We start from the raw sequence: 23,623 nt of genomic DNA, 5'->3' as shown, positions 1-23,623 counted from the left end.
TACATTGCACTTGGGGCTATTTCCTATCACTGTGGTCTGCAATCCCATTATATGCTTACTATAAATGGACTCTTTCCAATACATGAGACACTTTTTTCTGTTTTCTTTGTTATGCCTGAAACCCAGGTTTTCCCTCTCTAAAGCTTGCTCATCTTTAACAATCAGTAACTGGCCCTGCAGCCTTACAGCATCATTCCATGACTCTATTCCTCAACAATGCATTATTTGCCCCCAACTTCCAATGCTCTGCTATCATTTGTATTTATGTAAACACAGCATTAAGCTACATTTATAAATAGTTCATTCTGCATAGAATAATGACTTGTTACTATTATCTATTTATAATCATCGGACATAAGCATCACTTTTAAGAAGATAAGCAAAATAAAAAGACATTAAAAATTGCTGTTATAGCTAAAGAAGGCTTCAGGCAAGCCAGGAATTGAGCCAAAGCCAGAACAATCCTTTGGCCATGTGGCACTGATGTGAAGCCTGAGGCCTGTTACCAGCAGTGCCAGTATTGCCATTACACCTCAGATCCCATAGGAAAAGGAACTCTGGGCAGGGTAGGACTGATCCTGCCGACAAGAAAACCTGCTCCAGCTTGTGCACACGGGTTCAGGGTGAAAACACTGAAACCCAGCCCATGGCCTAGCCTGCACCAGCAGAGAATTCACAGAGAAGGCAAAGGTGAAGCACTGGGGACTCAGTGGGGAATTTGTCATGGCTCTGCCCAGGTGTCTGAGCAGGGCTGTAGTACCTGGGCCACATTCCATTGCTGTATCTCCACGTGGCTGCAGCAGCAGGTCCTGCAGGGCAGCACAAAGCTGCCAGAGCAGCATTCCCACACCCCAGGGGCTGTGCAGTTCCCCACTGCTCTAAAAAATTCTATTCAAGGCTCCCCCACCCCCGAGGAAGGTATGACCCAACACCACAGTCATTCAAAGCAAGTTTTAGTGACTATTTTGCTCCTACTGGAATCAGCCCTGAGAGCTAATGCTTCAGTGCAGTAGCTCATAGTCTAAGTCTGTCACCCTGAGCTAGACAGCAGCAGTCAGGAAATGCTCTGCCTTCTCCTGGGCACTGCACAAGTACCACTGGACTGAGACACCAACCCTTCACCCCTTTCCAAGGCTGATAAGACTGTAGGGATGGAAGTGCAGACTAATTTCTTAAGTTTGGGGTTTTTTCTCTAAATTTTCAGCCACAACAGAACCAAAGGTAACAATTCTGAGTTAAGGGGAGAAAGAACTGTTGAATATAAGAGCCCCTCCAGCAATGTTCCTTTCTGTGCTTTTTTTGCTGGCATAGTGAATGTCCCAGAATTACCTTTTATAGAAATGGTCATTTCTGATCACTGTTCATTTATTTATTAGCCAAAGTAACACACCCACAACCAACACAGCCAAACCCTGCTTTTAAAAAATTACCAAATATTAAAAAGTTCCTCTTAGTAACAGTTCCCTCCCACCCTCATTCTCAAAATTACACCTTAAGTCCAGACTCAAGAACAGTATCACAAGGACATTTTCAAAGGTCCAACCAGCACTTCATTGCAGTTTTTTCCAAACAGACTCTTCATGCTGCTGCAGTATCACTTACCTGGGGTAAACTACAGAAACTAGGATATCACTCTTTGTACTTCTTGTCTGCTTTTTTTAGAAAGCCAGACATTCTTGAGTTGAAGCTGCTGGAATGCAAGGCAAGTGCTCTGACCCTGTCTGAGGGTGTCCAGGCAGCTGCCAGTGCCAGCAGGAGGAGGATCCTGCAATTCCCAGTTTCCCCCCTTGCTGACCTCACCAGCCATCTCTGGAAGTGGACGGATTCTGCCCAGCAGAATTTGCAACCAGCAGTACAGAAATGCACTAAAAGACACTAATACTGACAAGGTCAGGGTTCTGTTTCCATGAGCAACTCAATCCAGTTGGAGCTCACACATTCAGTAACTGTGGTAAAGCACACTGGGTACAAAAAATAACCAAACAGTGTTGCAAGATTCAGGAGCTTGGAAAGGAATAAATTAGGAATCACTAGAACCACTAAACTTCTTGGGCATGTCCCCTGGTGAACTGCAAGTTCCCATCTTTCCCAGTCAGTCTCTGTCTCACCCCTATCTCAAGGGAGAGGTGCCTCTACAGGCTGGAAGGAGGTGGCCAGCAGCAGAGCATGACCACAACTCAAGGTGCCAACAAGGTGGAGAAGAGTAAGAGCCTGTTAAAATTAACAGTATGTGAGCTAGTCTTGGAGAGAAAGAAAAACACCCAAGAGGCAGATTTTCCTGCTACAGACGACCATCATCAGGGAAATGGGGTATCTTGCTAGTCACCTGATAGTGCTTAATTTTCAGGGGAATCTTCAGCATTAGATCTCATTCTGAAAATTAAAAAAAAGGCGAGTAACACTGCCTTTAACCAGTTCACCAAGTAACAACTCCAGACATCTCAGAGAGAACAGGGAGGGGTTTGAGGGAAGCAGGATGGAAGGCCAACCCATTCCTCTCCCCTCTGCGAGAAGATTCCCACCAGGATCCCCTCCGCTGCTAGGACGACTTAAGGGGCACTTCACCAACCATTCCGTGGAAGTCCTTTCCCAAAGTTGTCTTCAGTGTTGGTGTGGAGCAGAGGCAAAGCCTGGGGCCGTGCCGGGCTAGTGCGGGCGGCTGCTGGACTCGAGGTGGGAGCGCTTGCCGGCCGCCAGCACAGCGGCGCTCTCGGCCTGCTCCGGGAACGGCCGCTTGTACGTCCGGCCGTGCCCGTTCAGTGCCCCCCGCTGCCACTTGCAGATGTCCCCGTTCAGGATGTCCTGAATGTGCTGCACGATCAGGTTTATGGCAACTGCAGAGAGGAATGGAGAATAGAGGACGTGAAGGCTCTCCTGGATGAGTTATCTAGAAAATGTGGAGCATCCAGCCCTGATCAAGTTTTAACAAGCCCTTAAATGAAACTCTGCCTGCTGTCTGCAGAGAGGTTAGACCTCAACAGGTCACTTTTGCAGCCCTCCACAGGCTGAGCACAGGTCCTTCTGATCAGGCTGAGCAGCTCCTTCCCCTCCAGCAAAAACCCCTTCCTCAGGAGCAGGCACTCCTGCTCTCTTCCCAACCCCAAAGGTGTCTCCCCAAGGAAATGAGGGAACCCCTTCCTCAGGAGCAGGCACTCCAGGCAGCAGGGTGCCTCTGCTCTATTCCCAGCCCCAAAGGTGTCTCCCCAGGGAAATGAGGGAATTCCTTTTACCCATGTTGTCAACTCCTCTGGGGATGATCACATCTGCATACTTCTTTGTCTGCAAAACAGAAACAGTGGAGGAGGAGGCTGTTAATGGGAAAAGTCAGCTTCATTCCAGGAAGAAGCAACCAGAAAACTGGGCAAAGATGGAAGCGCTCCAGGGTTGTAAGTTAAAGCTCTCTCTCATGCTAACAACCTAAACAAATTCCAATATTACAATGGCAAATGTGCACTGATTTAAGCTCGGGGATTCTTCTTACTGTCCCTTTGCAGAGAATCACCAGGTAGAAACAGCAGGTCAGGTGTGGAGTCCTTTGCTTTTACCATTTGAGCTGCCTTCAAACACTGCCCATGTCAGGCAAGGTCTGTTTGTCAAGAGCTGGTTTTAATCAGCATTTCGCAAGCCATTGTAAATCTCTGCTGAGAGCCAAGGTATCCAATGTGCATGTGAAATTTCTGCCTGCCTCTGATAACATTTTATTGATCTTTACCACCACAGCACTCCTGCTTTTTCTTCCTCCCCACAGCTCAAAAAGGCCGACAAATTCAGCATTTCTAATGAGTAGTTTCAGAATCCCAGAACTCCTTTGATCTAGGGCAAGAGGCGCCTGAGTTAGCCTTTTCCAATTTATTTAATCCACATACTGGATTTTGTTCTCATAGGGTTTTTTACAAATTAATTTGATCATTTGAGTACCTAAATTGGCCTCACACTACATGGTGTAGCAAGCAGAGCTAGAATGGTCTCCCCAGGTTTTCACCAGTGTTCCCTCTGAGAAAGGCTGCTAGAAACCAAGCTTTTCTTTCTTCCTACAAGACTTAAGAATAAACTGAGAGTGGGAGTCTTTCATTCAGAGAGACCCATACTTAAATAGCCCCAGCAGCCAGCAGTGACAAAACCTGCTTGAGGCATTTCCATGGTGCTTTGCCAGCAGAAGGGACCATTTCAGTTCCTTAACAACCAGCTTGAAATGGTTGAAGACATGAGGCAGAGAGGAGAACGTGGGATTTGTGAAATACAAATGCCAAAAGTCACCACTGCCGCCCCTACAGCAGCTAATTCCCAGACAACCCTGGCTCCTCTACCCCTCCCCAAAACAGAAGACCCCACAAATGAAATTAGTGAGAGGCTTTGTACCGGCAAGCAGAACTCCTCGAAGGCAGGCTTGACAAACGTGGTGTACTGGGTGAGGATCTGCTCCAGGTCCCTCCCACGCTTCATATCTCGCAGAACTGGGAAGGGGAGATAAAAGCTCTGACTGTTGTCCCATGGTGGGGACGGATAAGGAGCAGGGCCACGGCAGGGCTTTACCTCTGCGGGACAGCCGGACGTCAGAGTCTGTGTCCACAAAGAGCCGCAGGTGGAACATGTCCCGAATGTCCTGGCTGTAGAACACCAGGATCCCCTCAAAGAGAACAACATCAGCAGGATACACCACTGTTGTCTCTGCCAGCCTGCCAGGAGAGAACACCCAGAGCTGTTAAACAGGCTCTGTCCCCAGGCTGGGGACACCCCGACACAGCCCAGACAAAGGCAGAGCCTACCGAGAATGTGTCACGAAGTCGTACGTTGGTACCTCAACCGTTTTGCCCTCAACAATGTTTTTCAGGGTTGAATGCATCAATTCGTTATCGAAAGCATCTGTGAGAGGAAAGTTCAAAGAGAAGGACTTTCAGATGCTGTTGTAGCAAATGATCTGCTCAGATTTTTCCCGACCCAAAGGAAAAACCCTCTGCCCAGTATTTCACCAGGAAAAAAGGAACTTGCAGCCTATTCTTTCCTACCACTAGCACCACAGCACTCTCTGCCCAAGTGACAATGGCTGTGTTTGGTTTCAGAGATAAGGAAGAGACAGTTTGCTGTTCACAAGCAACTACAACACAATGAAATTAAGAGCTCAAAGGTGAAGCCAGTTATTTTATAATTTTATCAACCCGCTTAGTAATTGCGCAATTTTGTGCAACTTTGTTCATCTGTTAATCAAGAGCCAATTGGAAAACCCCAGGCATCTTTCACGGTTTCCATTACCCACCCAACAGGCACCAGACTTCAGCCAAGGGCAGCTCCCTGTCCCGCCTACAATCCACAGCACTCCCCCAGGCAAGGGGAGCAGCTGTTTGTGTGGACAAGAAGTAACAGGAAAGGATTTGGGGAATGATGTGGTTCATTAGGGAGCCTCTCAAGAGCAGGGAGTGGAGCAGGGAGCAGGCTGGGATGCTCAGCGCCTCTCCACGGCTCCAGAACAACGGGCACAAGGGAAGGACAAATGGATGTTCTGGCGGGGGAAAGCACATTTCTGTTCTCCAACACTTCCCATTTCCTACGGGGACTTCCCGTGAGACCCAGCTGCGCTCCGAGCACGGACCGAGCCCTGCAGGGGCCGGGCCGGTGGCGGCTCACCCGGGTGGTCGAAGTTGTACTGTCCCTTGAGGGCCTTGGCCTGCTGCTCGGCCGTCAGCACCTTGTAGAAGCTGTCCTGGCTGAGGATCAGCACCTTGCGCTGCCGCTGCTCCACCTCGTTCTGCCCCAGCAGCTCCATGATCTTCTCGCACACTGTGGACTGAGCGGGACGGGGACTCAGCCGGGGCGGGGGGACCCGGACCTTTCCCGCGGCCCGGCCCCCAGCCCGCCCTCAGCCCGGGGCGCAGCCCGGCGCCGCCGCCGGCGATGCCCCTGCGGGCGCCGCGCAGGTCCCGCGCCGCGCGGAGCTGCCGGGGGCGAGCCCCAGCACGGTCCCGGCAGTGCTCCGGCAGGGCCCCGGCACGGCGGGCTCACCTTGCCGCTGGCAGTGCCGCCGCTGACGCCGATGAGGAAGGGCTTGGGGTGCGGCCGCTCCGCGTCCGGGCCGCCGGCGGACGCCATGGCGGGATGGACGGCAGGGGGCGGGGCCGAAGGTGGAGCGGGGAGGGGGCGGGGCCTGGAAGGGGGCGTAACCACAACTGGGCGTGGCCACGTGCGCTGAGCGCGGCCGGCCTCAGCCCCGGGGCCGGAGCACCGGCACGGACAGACGGACAGATGGACAGCCGGACTGTTCTGCCCTGTTACAGACAACGCTGTCTTACTACACACCTGTGTGAGCGTGTGTGTGAGTGCGCGCCTGTCCCGGGCTGTGTGCTTGACACCTGTTCCGTGTGTTTCACACCTGTACCCATGTGCATGTGTGAACCTGTTCTGTGTGTTTTACACCTGTTCCATGTGTTTTACACCTGTTCCCGAGTGCAGGTATGTGCAAAGTGTGGTACATGAGAACTGTGAACAAACACCTGAAGGTCCAACACAGAGACACCAGGACATATAAATACACATATGGGTAAAACACCTACACACAGAGTGTGCACACACATCCTATGCATGGGTGCGATAGAAATAGCCACACAGACATGTTAAATATTAATAGCTATAGCTACAATATACAGAATTTTATACACATTTTGTGTGTAAATAGAGCCGGAACACACACCACATTCTACACGTAAATACAATATTCTAAAATAAAACCAAATCATATGTTTAAACACGAACAAATTGAAGCTCCTTGACTGCCCTGCACCCAGCACCAGCTCCATGGGCCGGACGGACCCGGACCCACCGACCACCCCCGTTTGCCTGCCCGGGTCCCGGCCCCTGCGCACCCAGAGCCCCCGGCGCTGCGGGCCGGTGCGGCCGGTGCGGGGCGGCTCCGCCCGCGGGCCCCGGGCAAACAGCGGGTCAATGATTAACCGGCCCGGCTGCGCTCCCGCCGCCCGCGCGGGCCACGCGGGGCTCGGGGCCGCGGCGGGGCGGAGCGGGCCGGGCCCGAGCGGCGGCGGTTGGGACCCCGCGGGCACCGGCGTGAGTGGGGCCGGGGATGGGGCGCCGGGGGGAACACGAGGGCAGCCCCATGGCACCTCGAACTGGGGGTGACCGTGCTGGGAGTGTCCTGTCCCATTAGAGCCTCCCTGTCCCCACAGGCCTCTCCGCGAATGGACGGCGAGCCGCCAGCCGCGCCCCAGGCCCGCGGCCCCGCGCGCGCGGGAGCGGAGCCGGGGACGGCAGCGGGCGGCCGGGGCTCCCACCGGGACAGCCGGGGCTCCCACCGGGACAGCCGGGGCTCCCACCGGGACGGCCAGAGGGCTGCCCACCCCCGGGGCTCCCACCGGGACAGCCGGAGGGCTGCCTACCCCCGGCACCCGCAGCGGCGCCCCCGCGGCCCCCGGGGACAGGCCCGTGGCCGTGTCGGTGGTCTCCAACTCAGCCTTCGCGGGGGCCCCTCCACCATACTCGCCCCCGGACCCCAAGAGCTTCCACCTCCTCTACCCGCCGTTCCCAGCCGGCTATGCCCAGCAAGGCCCCGTCATTTACCCGCCGGGGCCGGGACCGCGGCCTTTCCCAGGCCCGGGCTTCCCCCCCGGGCCGCTGCCCTACAGCGCGGTACGTATCCCCCACCCCAGTGTGCTGCTGCCCCTCACCCCTTATCTCCCTGCCGGGTTTGTGGGGCTCCCGCGGTGCCCTGAGCAGCAGAGCCCGGGCGGGGAGCAGCTCTAACCTCCCCCTGCAGTACCACCCGCAGCCGGGGCCCTCACCCGCCGGCCGCGGGCACCAGCGGCCCAAGGACTACACGGTGGAGTCGGTGCTGGTGACCCTCTTCTGCTGCCTGATCACCGGGGTCATGGCCCTCGTCTACTCCCACGAGGTAAGCAAGGACTCACCGGGCAGCCCCGAAGCCCCTCCTGGTGCTGTGGGTCTCCTCTAAGCGCTCCCCTTCTCCCCCTGCCCCAGACCCGGGCTGCGCTCGCCCGTGGGGACATGGCCCAGGCGTACCTGGCATCCAAAAAAGCGCAGTCACTGGTCCTCATCAGCCTCCTCTTCGGGTTGTTTGCCTCCATCAGCTGGATCGTCTACGTCCTGGTGTCCCTGTACCTGTGACAAGGACCCTGAGCCCCAGGGTGCCGAGAGCTCCTTGTGGCTCAGCACCTGGGGGGGGGTGTGGGGCACGGGCAGGTGAAGTTGCCACAGCCTTGTATAAAAATGAGTGAAAACGAAGAGTTTTTGGGGCTGTGGGGCAGCGTCTGTCCTTCCCGGCAGGGTGAGGAGCTGCCCCAGAGCCTTGAGGCATCTGCTCAGCCCAGGGCAGGAGGAGCCCGGAGCAGGGAGATGCTGCATCCTGCTGGATCCAGCTCTGGGCAGGGAGCTGTGTGGGGTCCATGGGCAGGATCAGGCTCTGCTGCAGGATGCTGAATCCCATTGCTCTGGGCTCTCACTTGGAGCTGCCAATGGGACTCAGGTGCAGAGGGAGCATCTTGTAGGATTGGGGTTGGAGGTGAAGCAGAAGTAACAGGAGTGTGGGAAGTCCTCACTGGTCATTAGTAGTGTGAGAAGATACAAACTCATGTATGCAGTTCTACAGTAATTCTGCACGCACACACCCCACCACACAACATCCCCCCTGTACTGCCACCTCTTGCTGCTTCCAGACTGAAATAAAATACAGCTGTAGCCAAAACTTCTGTGTTCTCTGCACACCAAGGGCCTATATCTCCCCTTGCCATGGCCTTTGCCCACCACAAAATTCAGGGCAAGTTCTCCTGCAACAGCTGAAATCAGGGTTTAGCAGGTGGGCACCAGGGAAGGGGAATCTCCACGTGGCCCTGGCCTGGGTGTGCCACTGGCTGGGCAGTTTGGGGGAACCCTGAGCTGTGGGCAGACCCCTCCTCTGCTGAGCTGGTTCCCTGGGATGCAGCCCCACATTCCAGCCCTGGCGCAGGGGGCACGTGCTCAGGTCAGTGTCTGGGCACTCTCCTCCTGAGCTGGCCCGTGACAATTATTTCCAGAGGAATTTTGAACCCTGTCCAGGACTGAAATAGCTCCATGGAGGGGTTATTTATAGCCCCTGGCTGCGGGCACACGGCCATGCATGGGCTGGGCACACGCTGGGAGCTGGGCAGCCAAAACCCTGACACAGGGACACCAGAGCCCAGGGAAGGTGACAGGAGAAGATCTCCCCTTGTATTGAGGCAAAGCCATCTCGGCAAAGAGAGGGAAGAATTTATAGTGAAAAAATAGAGGGGAAAAGAGGCATGGGCAGAGGAGAACCACGGGGGGCACATGAGAAAACACAAGGCCACACCAGCGCCAGAGGCGGATTCGATTGTCACTTTAATCCACAGACTGTGCATGCACTGTAAACAGGATCATCAGGCAGGCTCGTTACTGGTGTTTTATTTGTCTTTAATATAAAAGTTACAGGTCTGAAATGTTTGCAGGAAGATGCCACCATGGGGGTTAGTGGTAAATCTATAATACAACGGAACTGCTTGGGGGAGAGGCCCGGGGCAGGGGGCTGGTGACTGGGGGCATGGCTTCTCCCCCACTCCCTGCCCCGTGTGGAGAGGGCACTCAGACTCTTCCCTCTCCCCAAAAAGAGGTGATGGCCTTGAGGATGCTGCCTGCAAGATGGGAACACACTCATGGCCAGTCTTGCACAAGGATGTTTGGGTTTCTGCTCCCCAGTGACTGCTCCTGGAGAGTGGGGGGGGTCTCTGGTCAGCAAACCTGAAGCTGCTCCAGGCAAGGGGACCCTCCTCTAGGGTCCCTCCAGCCCTGAGAGCCTGGCCTGAGGGTGGGACACTGCTCAGCTGGGGATGGCAGCAGAGGAAGGGCTGAAGGGGGAGGAAAGCTGGGGGGCACTCAGACCTCCCATCCCCACGCCATGGGCTGAGCCTCCAGCTCTGGGCGCTTGGCAGAGGGCAGAGAGCGAGACCTCCTTCAGTGCTAACTGGACTGGTGGGCTCAAGTGCAGGGAAGAACCTGGAAATGGCTCCTGCTGGTTGGGGATCACAGAATTTGCTGACTTGAAAGAAACCCATCAGCATCACCAAGACCAACTGCTGGCCCTGCACAGGTCAACCCAAAAATCCCATCCAAACACTTCTTGACCTCAGACAGGCTTGGTGCTGTACCCCACCACCCTCTGGGGGAAGAACCTTTTCCTGATTTCCAACCTGAACCTCCCTGCCACAGCTGCAGCCGTGCCCTCAGGTCCTGTCACTGCTCACAGGTGAACAGATCTGCACCTCACCCTTGTGAGGCTGCTGAAGACCACAATGTCCCCCCTCCGTCTCCTCCAGGCTGAACAAACCAAGTGCCCTCAGCTGCTCCTCACAAGGCCCCTCCAGACCCTTCCCCATCCCTGTGGCCTCCTTTGGACACTCTCTAATAGCTTAATATCTTCTTTTATACAGTGGTGCCCAAATTTAGTGTTGTCAGCAAAGTTCCTTAGTATCCCTTCCAGTCCTGTGTCCAGGCTGTCAGTGAAGATGCTGAAGAGCACAGGGCCAGGGCTGGAGCCCTGTGGAACCCCAGTCACTGCCAGTTTTGGGGTGTCCTGTGTGCCCGAGCCACTTGCTCACCCCTCAGGTAACACGGTCATTCAGCTGGATGAAGACAAGCTGCCCCCTCCTGTCCCTCTGAACCCCCAGGGCTGTGATTCCAGAGCCACCAGGGTGAAGCCCACACCACATCCTGGGTGTATTCATCACTCTTTTCACCATGCTGGGCTTTTAAAAGATCTTATTTACAAAGGAATCATGGATATTACTTCCTGGGAAGCCTCTGGGGATTGCAAAGCCTTGGCTGGACAGAACACACAGCTCCAATGCCCTCAGTGCCATGAAAATAAACCACTTTTGAAGTGTTCTGGCTCAGACACCGTGGTTCAGCACAAAAAATTCCTGCTCCTCCTGCTCTGGGGCTGCACAGGACTGTGCTGGACCCCACACTGCCCTCCCCCAGATGCCCTCAGGGGCAGGGGTCTCTCTGTGCTTGGCCACTGTGTGAGCTTCATGCCTAAGTGTTCAGGAAAATCACCAAGCTGGGTAAAACCCCAGGCTGTCACTCCCTCCTGAGAGCCAGGCAGAGCTGGCCAAGGCTTTGCAATCTGTTTGGAGAAGGAAAGGAGTGCAGCTCTGATTCACCCAGAACAAACAGAGGCTTTAGCAGGCACAGAGCTGCTATTGAGAAATAAGTTAAGGATGCCCTGTGAAACTCCATGTCTGTATTCCTTGGGAGCTGGTGTCCTAAACGTGCAGGATTTTGTCAGAACCCTGCAAAAACCTGTGACCATGTGACAGGGAGCTGAGGAGGGTCTGGCAAAACCTGCAGGACACACTCACACACGATGCAACTGCAAACCACTGGAGCAGGACAGAGAGGAGGGATGTGAGATGGCCTGGCTGGGGCTGTGCTGGGTGGGACACAGAGAGGGGACAGAAGGGCCGAATAAGGCACACTGAACAGATTGGGGTTAACACTGTGTGTGTGGGAAATGACACCCCTGCCTTGCCCTTCCATGCAAGGCTGTCCCTGCCCTGCTGGCAGCATGGCAGGACTGGGGACAGGGACTGGCTGGGGGTCCTGCCAAAGCACAGCTCTCAAAGCACAGCACTGAGGGTCCAACAGGGACCCCCAGAGAAAAACATTTGGCAACAGAGAGAGGAGTGAGTGGGAGGACAGGGTGGCTCAGCTGGGCACAGGGCTCCTTCCTGGTTCCCACTTCCAACCCAGAATTGGCTCCTTCAGGAGGCTCCTGCCCTGGCTCTGCAGCCAATGCCCACCTGGCTGCCCTGAGCCTCCTTTATCCAGCACTCGGAACAACGTTGTCACTGGTTGTGGATTTTATACAGACTGGTTTGCACTTGTCTTTGTTGTTTTTTTTTTCCTATAAATTCATCGGTATTCAGACATGCATCAAAAATCCCCAGGGGGTTCTAAACACTAGGTATGTACAGTCTGTATCCTACAGCATTTCCTGTGCAAAAGCTAAGTACCATCGCTAAGAGACACGGGGGCACAGGCAGGTGACCCCCAGTACCTGGGCAGTCTGTGTTTCCAGGTTCAGAGGGATTTACTGTTGCTTAAATAACGAGATCTGAGAGGAGGAGGGGGGTGTGATGACTGGAGATGGCGGGTCCCTGCCCACATTTTCAGTGCCTCTTCCGTATCTACGACCGGTGCCTTCCTCCCGTGAAGAAGGCCCAGAGATCTGGGGTGAGCCGAGACCCCTGTAAACACAAGCAGCTCTCTGGAAGCACAGCTCCTCTGGCAGGCAGCAGGAGACACTTCCATCCTCACAAACACGTTGGGAAGGTGGCATTGCAGGGGAGACTCCAACCCTTGGCTTCCACGGCCGCTGCTGCCCGACGCCGCTCTGGAGATGAGTCAGTGGGCGCTGAGCTCCTGCTGCCCCTGCTCGGGATGGAGACAAGAGCCAGGGTACACCTGAATGCAACAGGCCAGCAAACCAGCAACACGCTGGCGTGGGACACTCCTTCCACACAGCTCTATCCCCGGGGTTAAAGCTGGTTCATGGCACAGAGGGGCGGGAGGAGGAGGAGGGCGAGTGCAGCGAGCACCGGCTGATCTCTGCCCTCGGCCGCTGCGCCGGCGCCTCCGCGCCCGGCATTGCCACCCCCAGGGCTGGCTGCCAGCTGGGAGGGAGGGTGTGTCATCCAGTGACAGGTACAAACATTGAACTCCAGTCTCATAGCTGCCCTCGGCGCCTCTGCGGAGCAATTCTCCTCGCACAACCCCTCCTCCTAGGTTTTCTCTTCCCGATCTGTTTTCCGCCTTGTGATGTTCCGCGGTTTGATTTTCAGGGACAGTTCCCACAGGGCCTCCTCAGCCAGGTGGTCGCTGAAGTCGTTGAAGAATGACACTATATCGTCGTTCCTTTTGATGTCGTAATGTCTGGAAAACCACAGAGGAGCTGCAGTTACACAAGGGCTGCCTGGGGTCCTCTCCTGCCTTTGGGCCACCCCTGTCCCTGTCCTGCTCTGAGGACACCGAGCACTGTGTGTGGGCTGTGCCCTGTACTCATGGCAGTGGTGTCACACCACAAAGGGGAAAACCTGCTGCTGAACTGAGGGGAAAAAGGCACTTGTCACACAGGAATCAGCAGTTAGATCTGCTGCCTCTGCTGCAAGACAGCACTGAAGAAAACCCCGAATATCCCAGAGAACACAGGAACCAGCAATGGCAAAACCTGAAGGCAAAACTTATCTGGATCTCAAAACTAATATCAGAAAAATGCCCTTACAATGTTTATGTAACCTAGAGAGGGAAGGAGACTGATTAGAGCCTTGCTGCTCCCAGCTCTCCTTCCAACTCCCTTCCCCTTTACATTCCCTTCTCCTTGCACAGGAGTTTCCATGTCCAAGCCCCTGCCCCAGTCCCCACCGTGGTGCCCCAAAGCCACCTCTGAGCCCCACTGCTGCACTTACACTTGCTGGAAGCACCTCATGCTGTCCAGGATGTTAAACTGCTGCCAGCGCTTGGAAAAGTTCACTTTGCTGTCAATGTAATCAGGGTTTCCCAGATGGACAAAGGTCAGGTCCTGCAGAATCAGGCCTCTGAAAGAGGGAAAGGGGCAGCAGGCCAAGGGAGAAGGCAAACAGACACAGAGGTTAGTCACAAAGGGCAGGGTGGCCAGCCAAAAGGCAGCCCAACAAAATCCAACAGCCTCCCACTGCCACCAGAATGGCAACCTTAACCAGAGGGAAACATTCCCCAGCAGCAGATCTAAAGGTGTTGAGATGCAAACAGCCCCAGCTGGCCACCCTGCCCCAGCCAAACTGCTCCAGAGAGCACCCATGGGCTGATGTGGCACGGTGCTGCCTTACCCTAGGTGCTGGGCAGGAGGCAAGGGCTGAGCTCAGCAGCAGCTGCTGAGAAATCCTTAAAGGAGGCATTTTAATGTGCAGAGCAGTGTCAGGGGAGGGAGCTGCACTCACAGGTAGGGGATGCAGGGGGGCTCCACGTCGGCCAGGGCCGCTCGGTAGGCGCGGAAGGACGAGGAGCTGTCGATCAGGGTGCAGTACTCAGCCAGGCCCTGCAGGACACAAATCCCCTGCTGACACCCCTGCTGCAAAGCCATTCTCCTTGTCACCTCCCCCCTGAGAGCCACACAGAGCAGGGAGTTAATGCCACCCTGCAAACACCTCCAGCTGATTTACTCAGGGTGTTGCATGGAACATTCCTGCCTTCAGCCTCCCCGAGACTTGGGCTGCAGGAGGACGAGGAGGAGGAGGAGGAGGAGGAGGCTGTTGTCCCCTGTGACTGTGCTGGCACTCCTGCAGCTGTCAGAATGCCCAGCCACACTGAAGGCTTCCAGCACTGTGGCATTTTACCCACTGGAGGGGAGTTATCCACCATCCCTCCGCCCTGGGACACTGCTGGGATGTAAAACCACTCGGCTGTTTCATACATAACCACCACACTCAGCCTTCCCCCAAAGATCAGAGGCCCCACTGCTCCTCACCTCTGAGGTTTGCTTCTGCCACTCCAGCCTTCGGATGGGTGCAGAATCCAGTGCAGAAAGAATGGCCAGATAGGAATTAAAATTATTCAGCTTTCGTAAGTGCTGTGAAGAGGGAGAACATTCCAGTTACTCGAGAGCTCTGAAAAGCCTTCTAGCATTAAACAGCTCTACCAAGCAGAGGGCCCCACTCCCCTGCCCCTTTAAACAGCAGTGTGTGTGATTCACAGGAAAAACCAAGCCAGTACCTTCATAATCTTTATAAATTTAAGGAGCAGCCTCTCTCGGTCCTGGGCTTTCTCTTGTAGCATAATTATTGAACGGACCCTGGAAGAACAGAGAGAATAAAAGATAAACCTACTTAAGCAGAGATCAGATTTCCTCTTGTTTCATTAAGAAAACTGATCACTAATAGAGATGGGCCAATGCAAAAATGTTCACAATACCTCCCACTTAAATGGAGCACTCTAATCCACAGCAAAGACAGGATACTGTCACAGAGAGCATTTATTTGCAAGGGGAATGTTTGTTTCAAGAGCTCAGTGATACTGATAATTAATTCCTCTGGATTACAAGACCCTCCTTATTTTATTTCTGCTGTGCTCTGGGGTCTTAGATGTGCTCTGCACCTACTTCCTGGCCAAAAATATACATTATCCAATTTGTAACAAAGGAACCCAAGTCTACGAGGAACACTTGGAATATCTGCAAGGCACTGGAGGTTAGGCACAGTTCAGTGCCACGTTCTGAGCTCCTTACCAGTAGGACATGTTATTAAAGTGCTCTGTGAACTGTGTCAGGTTGGGGCTCTTCTCTTCATTTTGTTCCTTTGCCCAAAGCAGAACTTCTGGAATCTGCCAAGGAAGGAGAGGAGAGGGGTGGGAAAATATCACACATTAAAATGGGATTTCTACCCCAAGATTCCCAGCTGCAGCCTTTGCTCACAGCCACTCGCTGGCACAAGATCAGCTGTGTCCTACAATCCAGCAGGTGTCTGGGAGAGCTGGCAGGGAGCACCAGACACTGCAGAAGGTCCAAGCCCTCCCACTGCCCTCAGCCCATCCTCATCTCCGTACCTCAATTTTATAGAAGAGTTCAGCATCCAGCAGGGTCAGCTGCTCAGCTATTTCATGGCTGTGGAAATCATGCAACGTCCCTGGCCTGTGGAAAACAAGCAGGAAGTACCAAGGCTCAGCAAATGTGACCTGTTTTCTTATCTTTCTTGTATTTTGAACTGAGGAAACTCTTGTGTTCCCAGGGAAGGGGTGCCCTGGCTCTCAGAGGACACAGATGTGGTCACATACACCTCCCCTCACCTGGCTGCCACCCCTCTGGCTGCGAGAGGTTTGATGGAGTTGGCGTAGCTCAGCATTTTCTTCTGATCCACCTTATCCAGGATGTTCTTGCGCAGCACCCTGGCCAGGCTCAGCTCCCCACTGCACACCAGCCTGAACACCAGGTCCATCAGCAGCTTGAGGATTTCCTCTGTCAACTCCACCAAGCTGGGAGGAAGGTGGAAAATGCAGGGAAGGGATCAGAGCTGAGACACTGAGCTCTGGGGTTTGTACCTGTACTGAGTCTCATTGCTCTTTCCTACCACCAGAACTGGGTGACTGAAATTCCTCTTTTTCCCAGCTCTTCCTTTACCAGAGATTCCCCTTTTAATTGTTATTTTCAAACCACTGACCCAGTTAGGACACACAGGAAGAATCTGTTCTTCCAACAGAGTTCAGCACTACAGGTGTCTCACTGGTCAGGGTTGGGGGATTTCAGCTGTCATTATAGATTGGGTTAAAAAAATACATCTTCCCTAAAAACCACATTTTCCCAGCTGCCAGATTTCCATGAGTTACTGACCCTGCATCCCAAAATGAAGAAGGGAACTCACCACAGCTCATCCACCACTCTCACCAGCACGAAGAAGGTGTTCTTACTGACTCTCTTCTTGAACGTGTCTGGGAAGTGGCAAAACTTCTCATATGTTGGTTGCAAATTAAAGAATTAACTCAGTGTAGCCAGATCAGCATCAGTGCAATTCCCAACTGCCTCAAGGAATCACAAAATCATTGAATGATTTGGGGTGGAAGGGACCTTAATAATCATCCAGTTCCACTCCCTACCATGGGCAGGGACACCTTCCACTGTCCCAGGTTGCTCAGAGCTCCATCCAGCCTTGCCTTGGACACTGCCAGGGATGGGGCACCCACATTAGAACACTGTTCTGTCCTGATGGAAACTGGTGTTTGATTTCCAGGAGATAAGGGACGCTGAGATGGCTCTGAGATGGCATTAAACTGACACCAGCTGCTGGTAGCAGGGGGTGTGAGGAGGTACTGACACCTCACAGAACTGAGAGCAGGTGTACCCTGAAATTGTTCTCTCTAAGGTGGCATTTAATGAGCAGCCCTTCCCCACAGTGATCTCCCCCACTGGTCTGAGACATCTGCTCTCAACAGATCTCAAATGTCACCTCCACCTTCCTGGCTGCCCAATCTGCTGCAAGGAGGACAGTGACAGGGGCGACAGCACCGGCTGAAAAACCTTCCGCCAGGTGGACAAAGGGACAGAGACCAAGGTTATCAGTAAGGCAGCACTGGCAGGGCCTGCAGGGGTACCCCAGGCAGGATTGTCACCTGGCTGAGCCGTGCTGTGTCCCTGGCTGCTGATCCAGAGCAGCAGCTCTGCTGCAGATGGCACTGACGAGCTGCAGCAGGACACGGTGACGTCAGGCTCCCTGTGATGTGGCTGCACAGCACCAGAGCCACCAGAGCCACCAGAGCCACAGCCTGCCCTGCTCTGCTGGCAGGGAACAGAGCCAAGGGCAAGGAAAGGCAGCAGGGTGCTCAGGGAGAGGCCCTCTCCATCCTCTGCCAGGAGTGCTCCCCCTGCACATCAGGGCCCTGCCTCGTTACCTGGTACAAGCTCAGCTCAGGACTGGGAGGCCAAAAGCATCTTCAGGGCTGAGTTTATTGCAGTAAGAGAGAGAAAGCCTTGAGGTTTAATCATCTCTAATGTTAAACTATTTCCCATGCAGGCAATACCCACGGCCCCTCTGGAAGGCAGATGGTTCTCTGGTCCCCACTCTACAAACAAGATGTCCCAAATAAAACACCAGTTCCCCAGTGACATACAGAAAAGCTGAATTGCTCCTCTACCCTGACAGGACCCCTCAGGAGACAACTCAGGTCCAGTATCCACTATGACTGGACCTGCCCTGCAGCAATTCCCACTGGAGAGAGTGGAGGTGAAGGAATTCCTGCCTGGGACACCACCAGGGCCAGCACATCACTGACCATGCTGCCAGCAGGCTTTTCACCAAAAACCTTGCCACCAGCTCCCTCCACAGTGACCATCCAGCTCTGATTCCTGATGGGAGTGAACTGCCTCTGATAAAAGGATATCTGTACTGCAGCTTCTTGATGAGCTCTTCAGGGGTAATAAATGTCCTGTATGTGGTCAGAAAGGCTTCACAGTACAGCACCAGATCTAGGCAAAAAAGCAAGAAAGCCTCAGTCAACCCTGCTTTCAGAAAAATGAGCTTCTTGTGAGGTTGAATGCAGATGTACAGAGGAGGGCATGGACACATTTTGGTGTGAGTGAGCTTCCCAGCAATGCTGTGCTGTTGGTCCTTACCAGCAGATGGACCCTTTGGCACAAGAGCAGCAGTGACACTGCCCTGTCCCACTGGCCTGGCCCTGGCTCCCACTCGGGCTTGTGCCTCATGAAAGGGTCAGTGAAAAACACCTGCTTGTGGGACAGGAGCTATCAATAATGTGTCATGGAAAAACGTTTAGACCTTGGGGATGCTTAAAAAAGAAGATCTGATGGCAAGAGGTGATGCCTGCTCTGTCTTTGGGGCTCAGGCACGTCACTCTGCCCTCCCAATGAGGAACACAGGTGTTTCAATACATGCTGTGGTGCTGCACATCCTCTGCCCTTGCTGAGTTCCAGGAAATCCATCCCAGGACAGTGTAAATAGAAGATTATTTCCAGCCAAAAGAAAAGCAAATTGCACTACAAAAACTGATGCTGCCCCAACAGAGATGTGGTGCACACAGCCTGTGCTCATTCATCTGCAGGACAAGGTGCTGTAGGGCCTGGAATTGCAAAGGCTCTGGGCATTATCATGGGCACAGAGGATGGAATTTGAAAAAAGCACAAACTGCACACAGGAATGCAGATGTCAGGTGAAGACTGCAGAGCACTTGCAGTCCCAGTGCCTGGTTCTGTGGACAGGAGTGCCAAAATGGGAGCATTAGGCACTAGAGGCAGCACAGGGCAGGGGCAGGGCAGCAGGGTGGGCAGGGGATGGCACCCTGCCCCTGCCAGGAGCACTGCACCAGGGGCAGACAGAGAAGAGCTCCTGCTGTGCCTGCCCAGGCTGGGCTGTACATGCAGGGCTTTGTTCCAGCCACAGCAGGCATCACCCCACATCCACGTGCTGGAACAGCCACTGCTGGGAGGTGGAAGGAGCAGGGCACAGAGGGAGAGCTCTGCCTCTCTACCTGCAGTGTTTCTCTTGGCAGGAACCTCACCTTCCTCCTGCCCTGAAATCAGGGAGTGCTGCTGCCTCTGGGTTACAGAAACAGAGGCTGGGTGCTCAACCAGGCCTTGTCCAGCTCTAACCCTGCACTCACAGCAAGTGTGTGTGGCTGTGAGCACTCAACTGACCAGGGATTTTATTCCTGAAGACCACAGGTCTCTCTTTATTCCTTATGCCATTTAGCTTTTTCAGAAAACTCAAATGGACAAGAAGCATCATGCAACAGGGCGTGGAGTTACATTTATTCTGAGTTCCCATCTGCCCCAAAGGCAACGTGAGGTAATACAGCTGGTCTGCTCTGGCACTTGAAGCTGCCAAGAAATTCATCTTTAAAGGAAAGCCTCTTAACTCTACCCCTCTGTGCCGTTTGGCTGATTGATTTACAAGCCTGGAATTCTTCTCATTGTAAGCTTAATTCATTAACCCTCTCAGTCACCCAAGCAGTGGGTTAGCATAGCACAAATTCCTCTGTGCTCCATTCAGCTCTGGCTTGGCAGGCTGAGCTCAGGCACTGGAACTGTCCCCTGCCCCAGCTCCCTCCAGCCAGCTCTGCACAGCTGCACCACTGGGCACATTCAATCCTGCTCTGGCTTCTCCCAGCTCTGAAAGGTTCTCCACAGCACTCACCCCACTGCCTGCAGAGCCCTCAGAGCCCTGTTCATGAACTGGAGGTCCAGCACTCACCCCCTTACCAAGCAGCTGTCTTTCAGCAGGAAGAGCAGGGGAGTTTTTTGTTGTGATGCTTGTCCCAGACAACAGAGCAGTTTCTCTATCCCACTTTCAGCATGTTTATGAGGGGTATTTCCATCATCTCATTTAGACTTTTCTTTATTATACATTTCCAGCCTTGGCACAGTCAACTGCTTCCTCCTCTCTGGTGTGTTCCTACCTTTGGTTCTTTCTGCCTGCATTCTATGCCCATGCAGGCTGGGAAACACAGCTGTCAGGGGAAGGATTTTCTGGCTAGCTGAATGGTGCTGGTAAGTAATTGCAAACATCTTATGCTACAGTAAAACCCCTGCCATTTAAAAATGTACATGGAAGATATTTCCCCTTTGACTATCAACCTCTAAACTGAGCACTGAGTGATTCACAGGGTTAGTGCTTTGCCTCCCAGGAGATAAGGAGATCAATCCTGGTTAAGGCCATCAGCACAAATGTGTTTGGCAGCTTCAAATAATTCTCTGGAAACACTGCAAAGGCTGTCTTTGCCACAGGTCTTGGAAAGGAGCTGCTTCATGTGTGTGGTGCCTGGGTTTGGACAAATGAAGAGGGGTTTTAACAAATCTGGAGCTCAGGGTTGCTAATGTGCCACATCTCTTCTTTTGTACTGTGGATTCCCTCTCTGAACTGGTCTGGGTGGCTGCCAGGACACAAGTGGTACAGAGTGGGACAGGAGGGGGCACAGTAAACTGAAAATACAGAATGTCAGCAGAGCAGCACCTGGGCAGCCTCCCAGTGCCCATGGGTACTGCATCAGACCCAAACCAAGATCCCTTTTTCCTGCTTTGATGCACAACCATTCCATAACCCCTACATCAGCACTGCCCTGAAATTCAAAGGACAAGGAGCACCTCTGGAAACAAGATCCAGGCTGCTCACAGCAGGCAATGGCCCAGCTCAGCAGGTACAGGGACACAGCACTGTCACTGCTGTGCCAGTGACAGGCAAGGGCTGGGAGGAGTTAATCCCATCCCTGCTGCTAAATGGAACCACCAGGGGCTTATCCAGCTTACCTCCATCTCCCAGAGATAAACACAACCCCCCAGGCTCAGAGGATGCCTGCAGACTCCCCCAGCCCAGCTGTCAGTGGCCCTGGGGCAGAGGAGAGGCAGCCAAAGCCGTGCCAGGCTCTGCCCTGTGCCCCACCTACCTTTCCTGTCGGTCTCTGTGGCATGCACCAAGAGAATGTCTCCAGATCCACCTCGGACATCTGGCCCATCATCCCCCTGCAATGGCAACACAACCACGTCAGGCACAGCCCAAGCTCCCTCAGGCCTGGTTTAACATTGCTGAGATTCCAGCTCAGCAACAACTGGCAGGGCACAAAGTGTTCCTGGCACTGCTGGCAGCACAAGCTGGGATGTGGACCCCAGTGCTGGGATAATCCTGGAATCTGCACAGAGCATTCGGTGCCCCAGATGAGGAGCTGGGCTGATCCTTACTCAGGGTCTCCCTAAGGCCTGGTTGTGGAGCTCAGGGAAGGCTGAACCTTCTGCCCAGAGGAGAATGAGCAGAAATGCCACAAACACTCCCAGAGGACCATGAGCAGGGCAGCAGCACTGTGTGAGCTGTCTCAGAGTGCAGGATCACGTAGCACAGTGGCTCTGGGGTGGGAGGTCATGCATTCAACTTGCATGCTCCTGGAACATCAAAACCCAGCAGTTAATTCCCTAATCTGGAGCCATTTGGCCAGAGGTCACCTGAAATGATCCAATAACTGGCAGAAGAAAACAGCCCTGCTAATTGCTTGACCCCTGCATTACCACTCTCTAAAACACATCTTTCTTTTAGCTACTGCATTTCACAACTCAAAATATGCAAAACTGATCCACCACTCAGCCAGCAGTTCCCACACTGCAGGAAGCAGCTCCCAGTGACAGTTCTATACTGCTTCAAACACGTAGATCAAAAAGAAAAGAAAGAAAAAGGACACTAAGACACAGATCTGCTAGTCCCAAATGTTCAGAAATCACTGATTTTTATATGTTTTTTAAAGGAAACAATCAGTCAAAGGAGGCTGGAGTTGTGTCTGGCTTCCCTTAGGAATGTCTTTATCATTTCAATGTGCAAAACAGTGAAACAATCATGCATTACAGCCATGGAGCAGCTCTGTGTAAGATGTGAATTTTTCAGGTGACCCTCTGGCAAAACTCATGAAATACTACTTAGAGAACATGTAAAAGCTTCTCACTCTCTCCTGCACATCTCAGCTGACCAAAGAACACCCCTGAAGTGGCAGTGAATGATCCATTCTCTCTGTTTCCCAGCCAAGCCCCCTGACAGCCTGAAAGTGCACCCAGGGCTAGACACAAAGCCATGTCTCAAACACAGAAACAACTCCTTTGGCTGCTTTTCCACATCATGTCCTGCTCATTCACCTGCTGAACCTGCCCTCAGAGAGGAAGGCCAGCACCATCACCCACCCCTGCATGGTTTGTGCTCAGGCTCTCAGGTGATTCATTTCAGACTGTCAGAGCTGAAGAGGTGGCAAGGGGCAGACTGGGAAAAGGGCACAGGATGTGCTGGTTTTTAGGGAGATATCTCACCTTTGTTAAACCCTCCCTCATTGCTGGTGCTCCCTGCCTGTACCAGCATCTCATACTTTAACAGCAGCCTTCACACACACCCCACTTCTGCTGCAACCTAGTTTTTCCTATCTAATAAAAGCTGATGCCTTGTTTGTGCACACAGAGAATCAGATTTCAACCAAAGAGTATGAAAACAAACCCTGAAAGCACCTACCTCTTGCTTCAGTGTTAATCTAGACATGATTTCACTGTGGTCAATAAGGGACAGCTCATCTACCTCTTCCTCCAGCTGTGATGACTCCAAAGCATCTGGTGACTGTGGCTGCCTGTGACAAAGAAAAGGGAAATAACCTTCATCAAATGACAGTAAGTACACAGACACTCTGGAGGTAAATCTTTTGCAAACAAGCCCAAATGTCTCTCTCTAACTCTGTTGTTTTGTGCATCTCTTGAAAAAGAGAAAGATAAACCTTCAGGACGTGAACACTTGTCAGTCTGCATTTCTGGCAGACAGGGTTTTACTATAAGTACACACTTCCACGTCTCCTTAATCCACCAAATTTTTAGTGCACACAAATCTAAGCCCTTCCTCAAGTGCACAGAGACTGAGCACACTCTCCTCATACACATCTTAGTCAGTTCATGACCTGCTGTGCTGAGACAAGGGGAGATGACAGGGAAAATAGAGCAGAAAATCATAAACATTTTTTTTTGGTCATTCCTACCCCCAAAGGCTGGTACTTTTGTGCCAGGACATGTCCTCTCTGTGCCTGTATTTCTAAAAAAAAAAAAAACAAACCCCAAAGTACTTATGTTCCTCATAGCTTTCTCCAGGCCAAAATCCAGCAGTCAGTATTTTGGGCAGATAGTGAGCTCTGCAGAGCACTCTTGTGCTGTCTCCTTCACTGCAGGGATTAAAACCCTCAAACCAGCTGCAGGAAAATGGGGGAGGGAAGTTGACTGTCACACACAAATCAACTGCTGTTCTCTGTTTTTGCTTTAGAAATGCAATTGCAGAGCAATCTCAAGCAGCAGGGAAGCACTCACTGCACTCCTCCTGAAGCCCATCTGTTACAGCTTGCACCTCTTCATTTACATAGGCAAATGACAGCTAAGAGCATTAGGAGGGATATAAAGCCTCCTGCTCCAGGGCCTCAGCCAGCCTCTAACTAGCAGGGTTAGGAAGAAATTTCCCTCTGGAAGACTATTCCAAACAGCAATACAGATTCTTTTCACACATTTCCCTGGAAGCAGAAGGGAGCAGCCAGTGTCAGGGACAGCACAGCCACTGACATGGACTGAGGATGCCAACACAGG

The 23,623-nt window shown here is 53.1% G+C and overlaps 3 protein-coding genes across 10 annotated transcripts in view; 1 reads left to right on the top strand and 2 right to left on the bottom strand.

Moving 5' to 3' along the window:
* Nucleotides 1–1,347: 1,347 nt before the first annotated feature.
* On the bottom strand, nt 1,348–6,102 carry UCK1 (uridine-cytidine kinase 1). Its single transcript, XM_030961555.1, has 7 exons — nt 5,998–6,102; nt 5,623–5,782; nt 4,767–4,863; nt 4,534–4,676; nt 4,360–4,454; nt 3,231–3,279; nt 1,348–2,834 (listed from the first exon to the last, which is right to left on the bottom strand). Exons 1-7 carry the CDS (start codon nt 6,082–6,084, stop codon nt 2,647–2,649), a joined length of 819 nt encoding a protein of 272 aa, XP_030817415.1. The 5' UTR covers nt 6,085–6,102; the 3' UTR covers nt 1,348–2,646.
* Nucleotides 6,103–6,786: 684 nt separating this feature from the next.
* On the top strand, nt 6,787–8,696 carry PRRT1B (proline rich transmembrane protein 1B). The gene is made up of 4 exons (XM_030961745.1): nt 6,787–7,057; nt 7,154–7,632; nt 7,760–7,894; nt 7,981–8,696. Exons 1-4 carry the CDS (start codon nt 6,787–6,789, stop codon nt 8,125–8,127), a joined length of 1,032 nt encoding a protein of 343 aa, XP_030817605.1. The 3' UTR covers nt 8,128–8,696.
* A 643-nt stretch (nt 8,697–9,339) lies between these two features.
* RAPGEF1 (Rap guanine nucleotide exchange factor 1) overlaps nt 9,340–23,623 on the bottom strand; it is an 83,781-nt gene continuing 69,497 nt past the window's right edge. For all 8 annotated transcript variants that reach the window (XM_030961217.1, XM_030961219.1, XM_030961221.1 and 5 more), the window contains 12 exons: nt 22,521–22,632; nt 20,929–21,004; nt 17,914–17,998; nt 16,401–16,493; nt 15,829–16,014; nt 15,589–15,673; nt 15,272–15,366; nt 14,761–14,839; nt 14,516–14,617; nt 13,989–14,086; nt 13,479–13,607; nt 9,340–12,945 (listed from right to left, as the gene is read on the bottom strand). In XM_030961217.1, coding sequence (XP_030817077.1) covers nt 12,795–12,945; nt 13,479–13,607; nt 13,989–14,086; nt 14,516–14,617; nt 14,761–14,839; nt 15,272–15,366; nt 15,589–15,673; nt 15,829–16,014; nt 16,401–16,493; nt 17,914–17,998; nt 20,929–21,004; nt 22,521–22,632 — 1,291 coding nt within the window. In that variant the 3' untranslated portion in view covers nt 9,340–12,794. The remainder of the gene's footprint in view (nt 12,946–13,478; nt 13,608–13,988; nt 14,087–14,515; nt 14,618–14,760; nt 14,840–15,271; nt 15,367–15,588; nt 15,674–15,828; nt 16,015–16,400; nt 16,494–17,913; nt 17,999–20,928; nt 21,005–22,520; nt 22,633–23,623) is intronic.

Source organism: Camarhynchus parvulus, chromosome 17, assembly GCF_901933205.1.
Source record: "Camarhynchus parvulus chromosome 17, STF_HiC, whole genome shotgun sequence".
In the NCBI taxonomy this organism is placed as follows: domain Eukaryota; kingdom Metazoa; phylum Chordata; class Aves; order Passeriformes; family Thraupidae; genus Camarhynchus; species Camarhynchus parvulus.
Note: the sequence above shows the minus strand (reverse complement) of the source record. Positions and strands in the feature narration are given on the sequence as shown.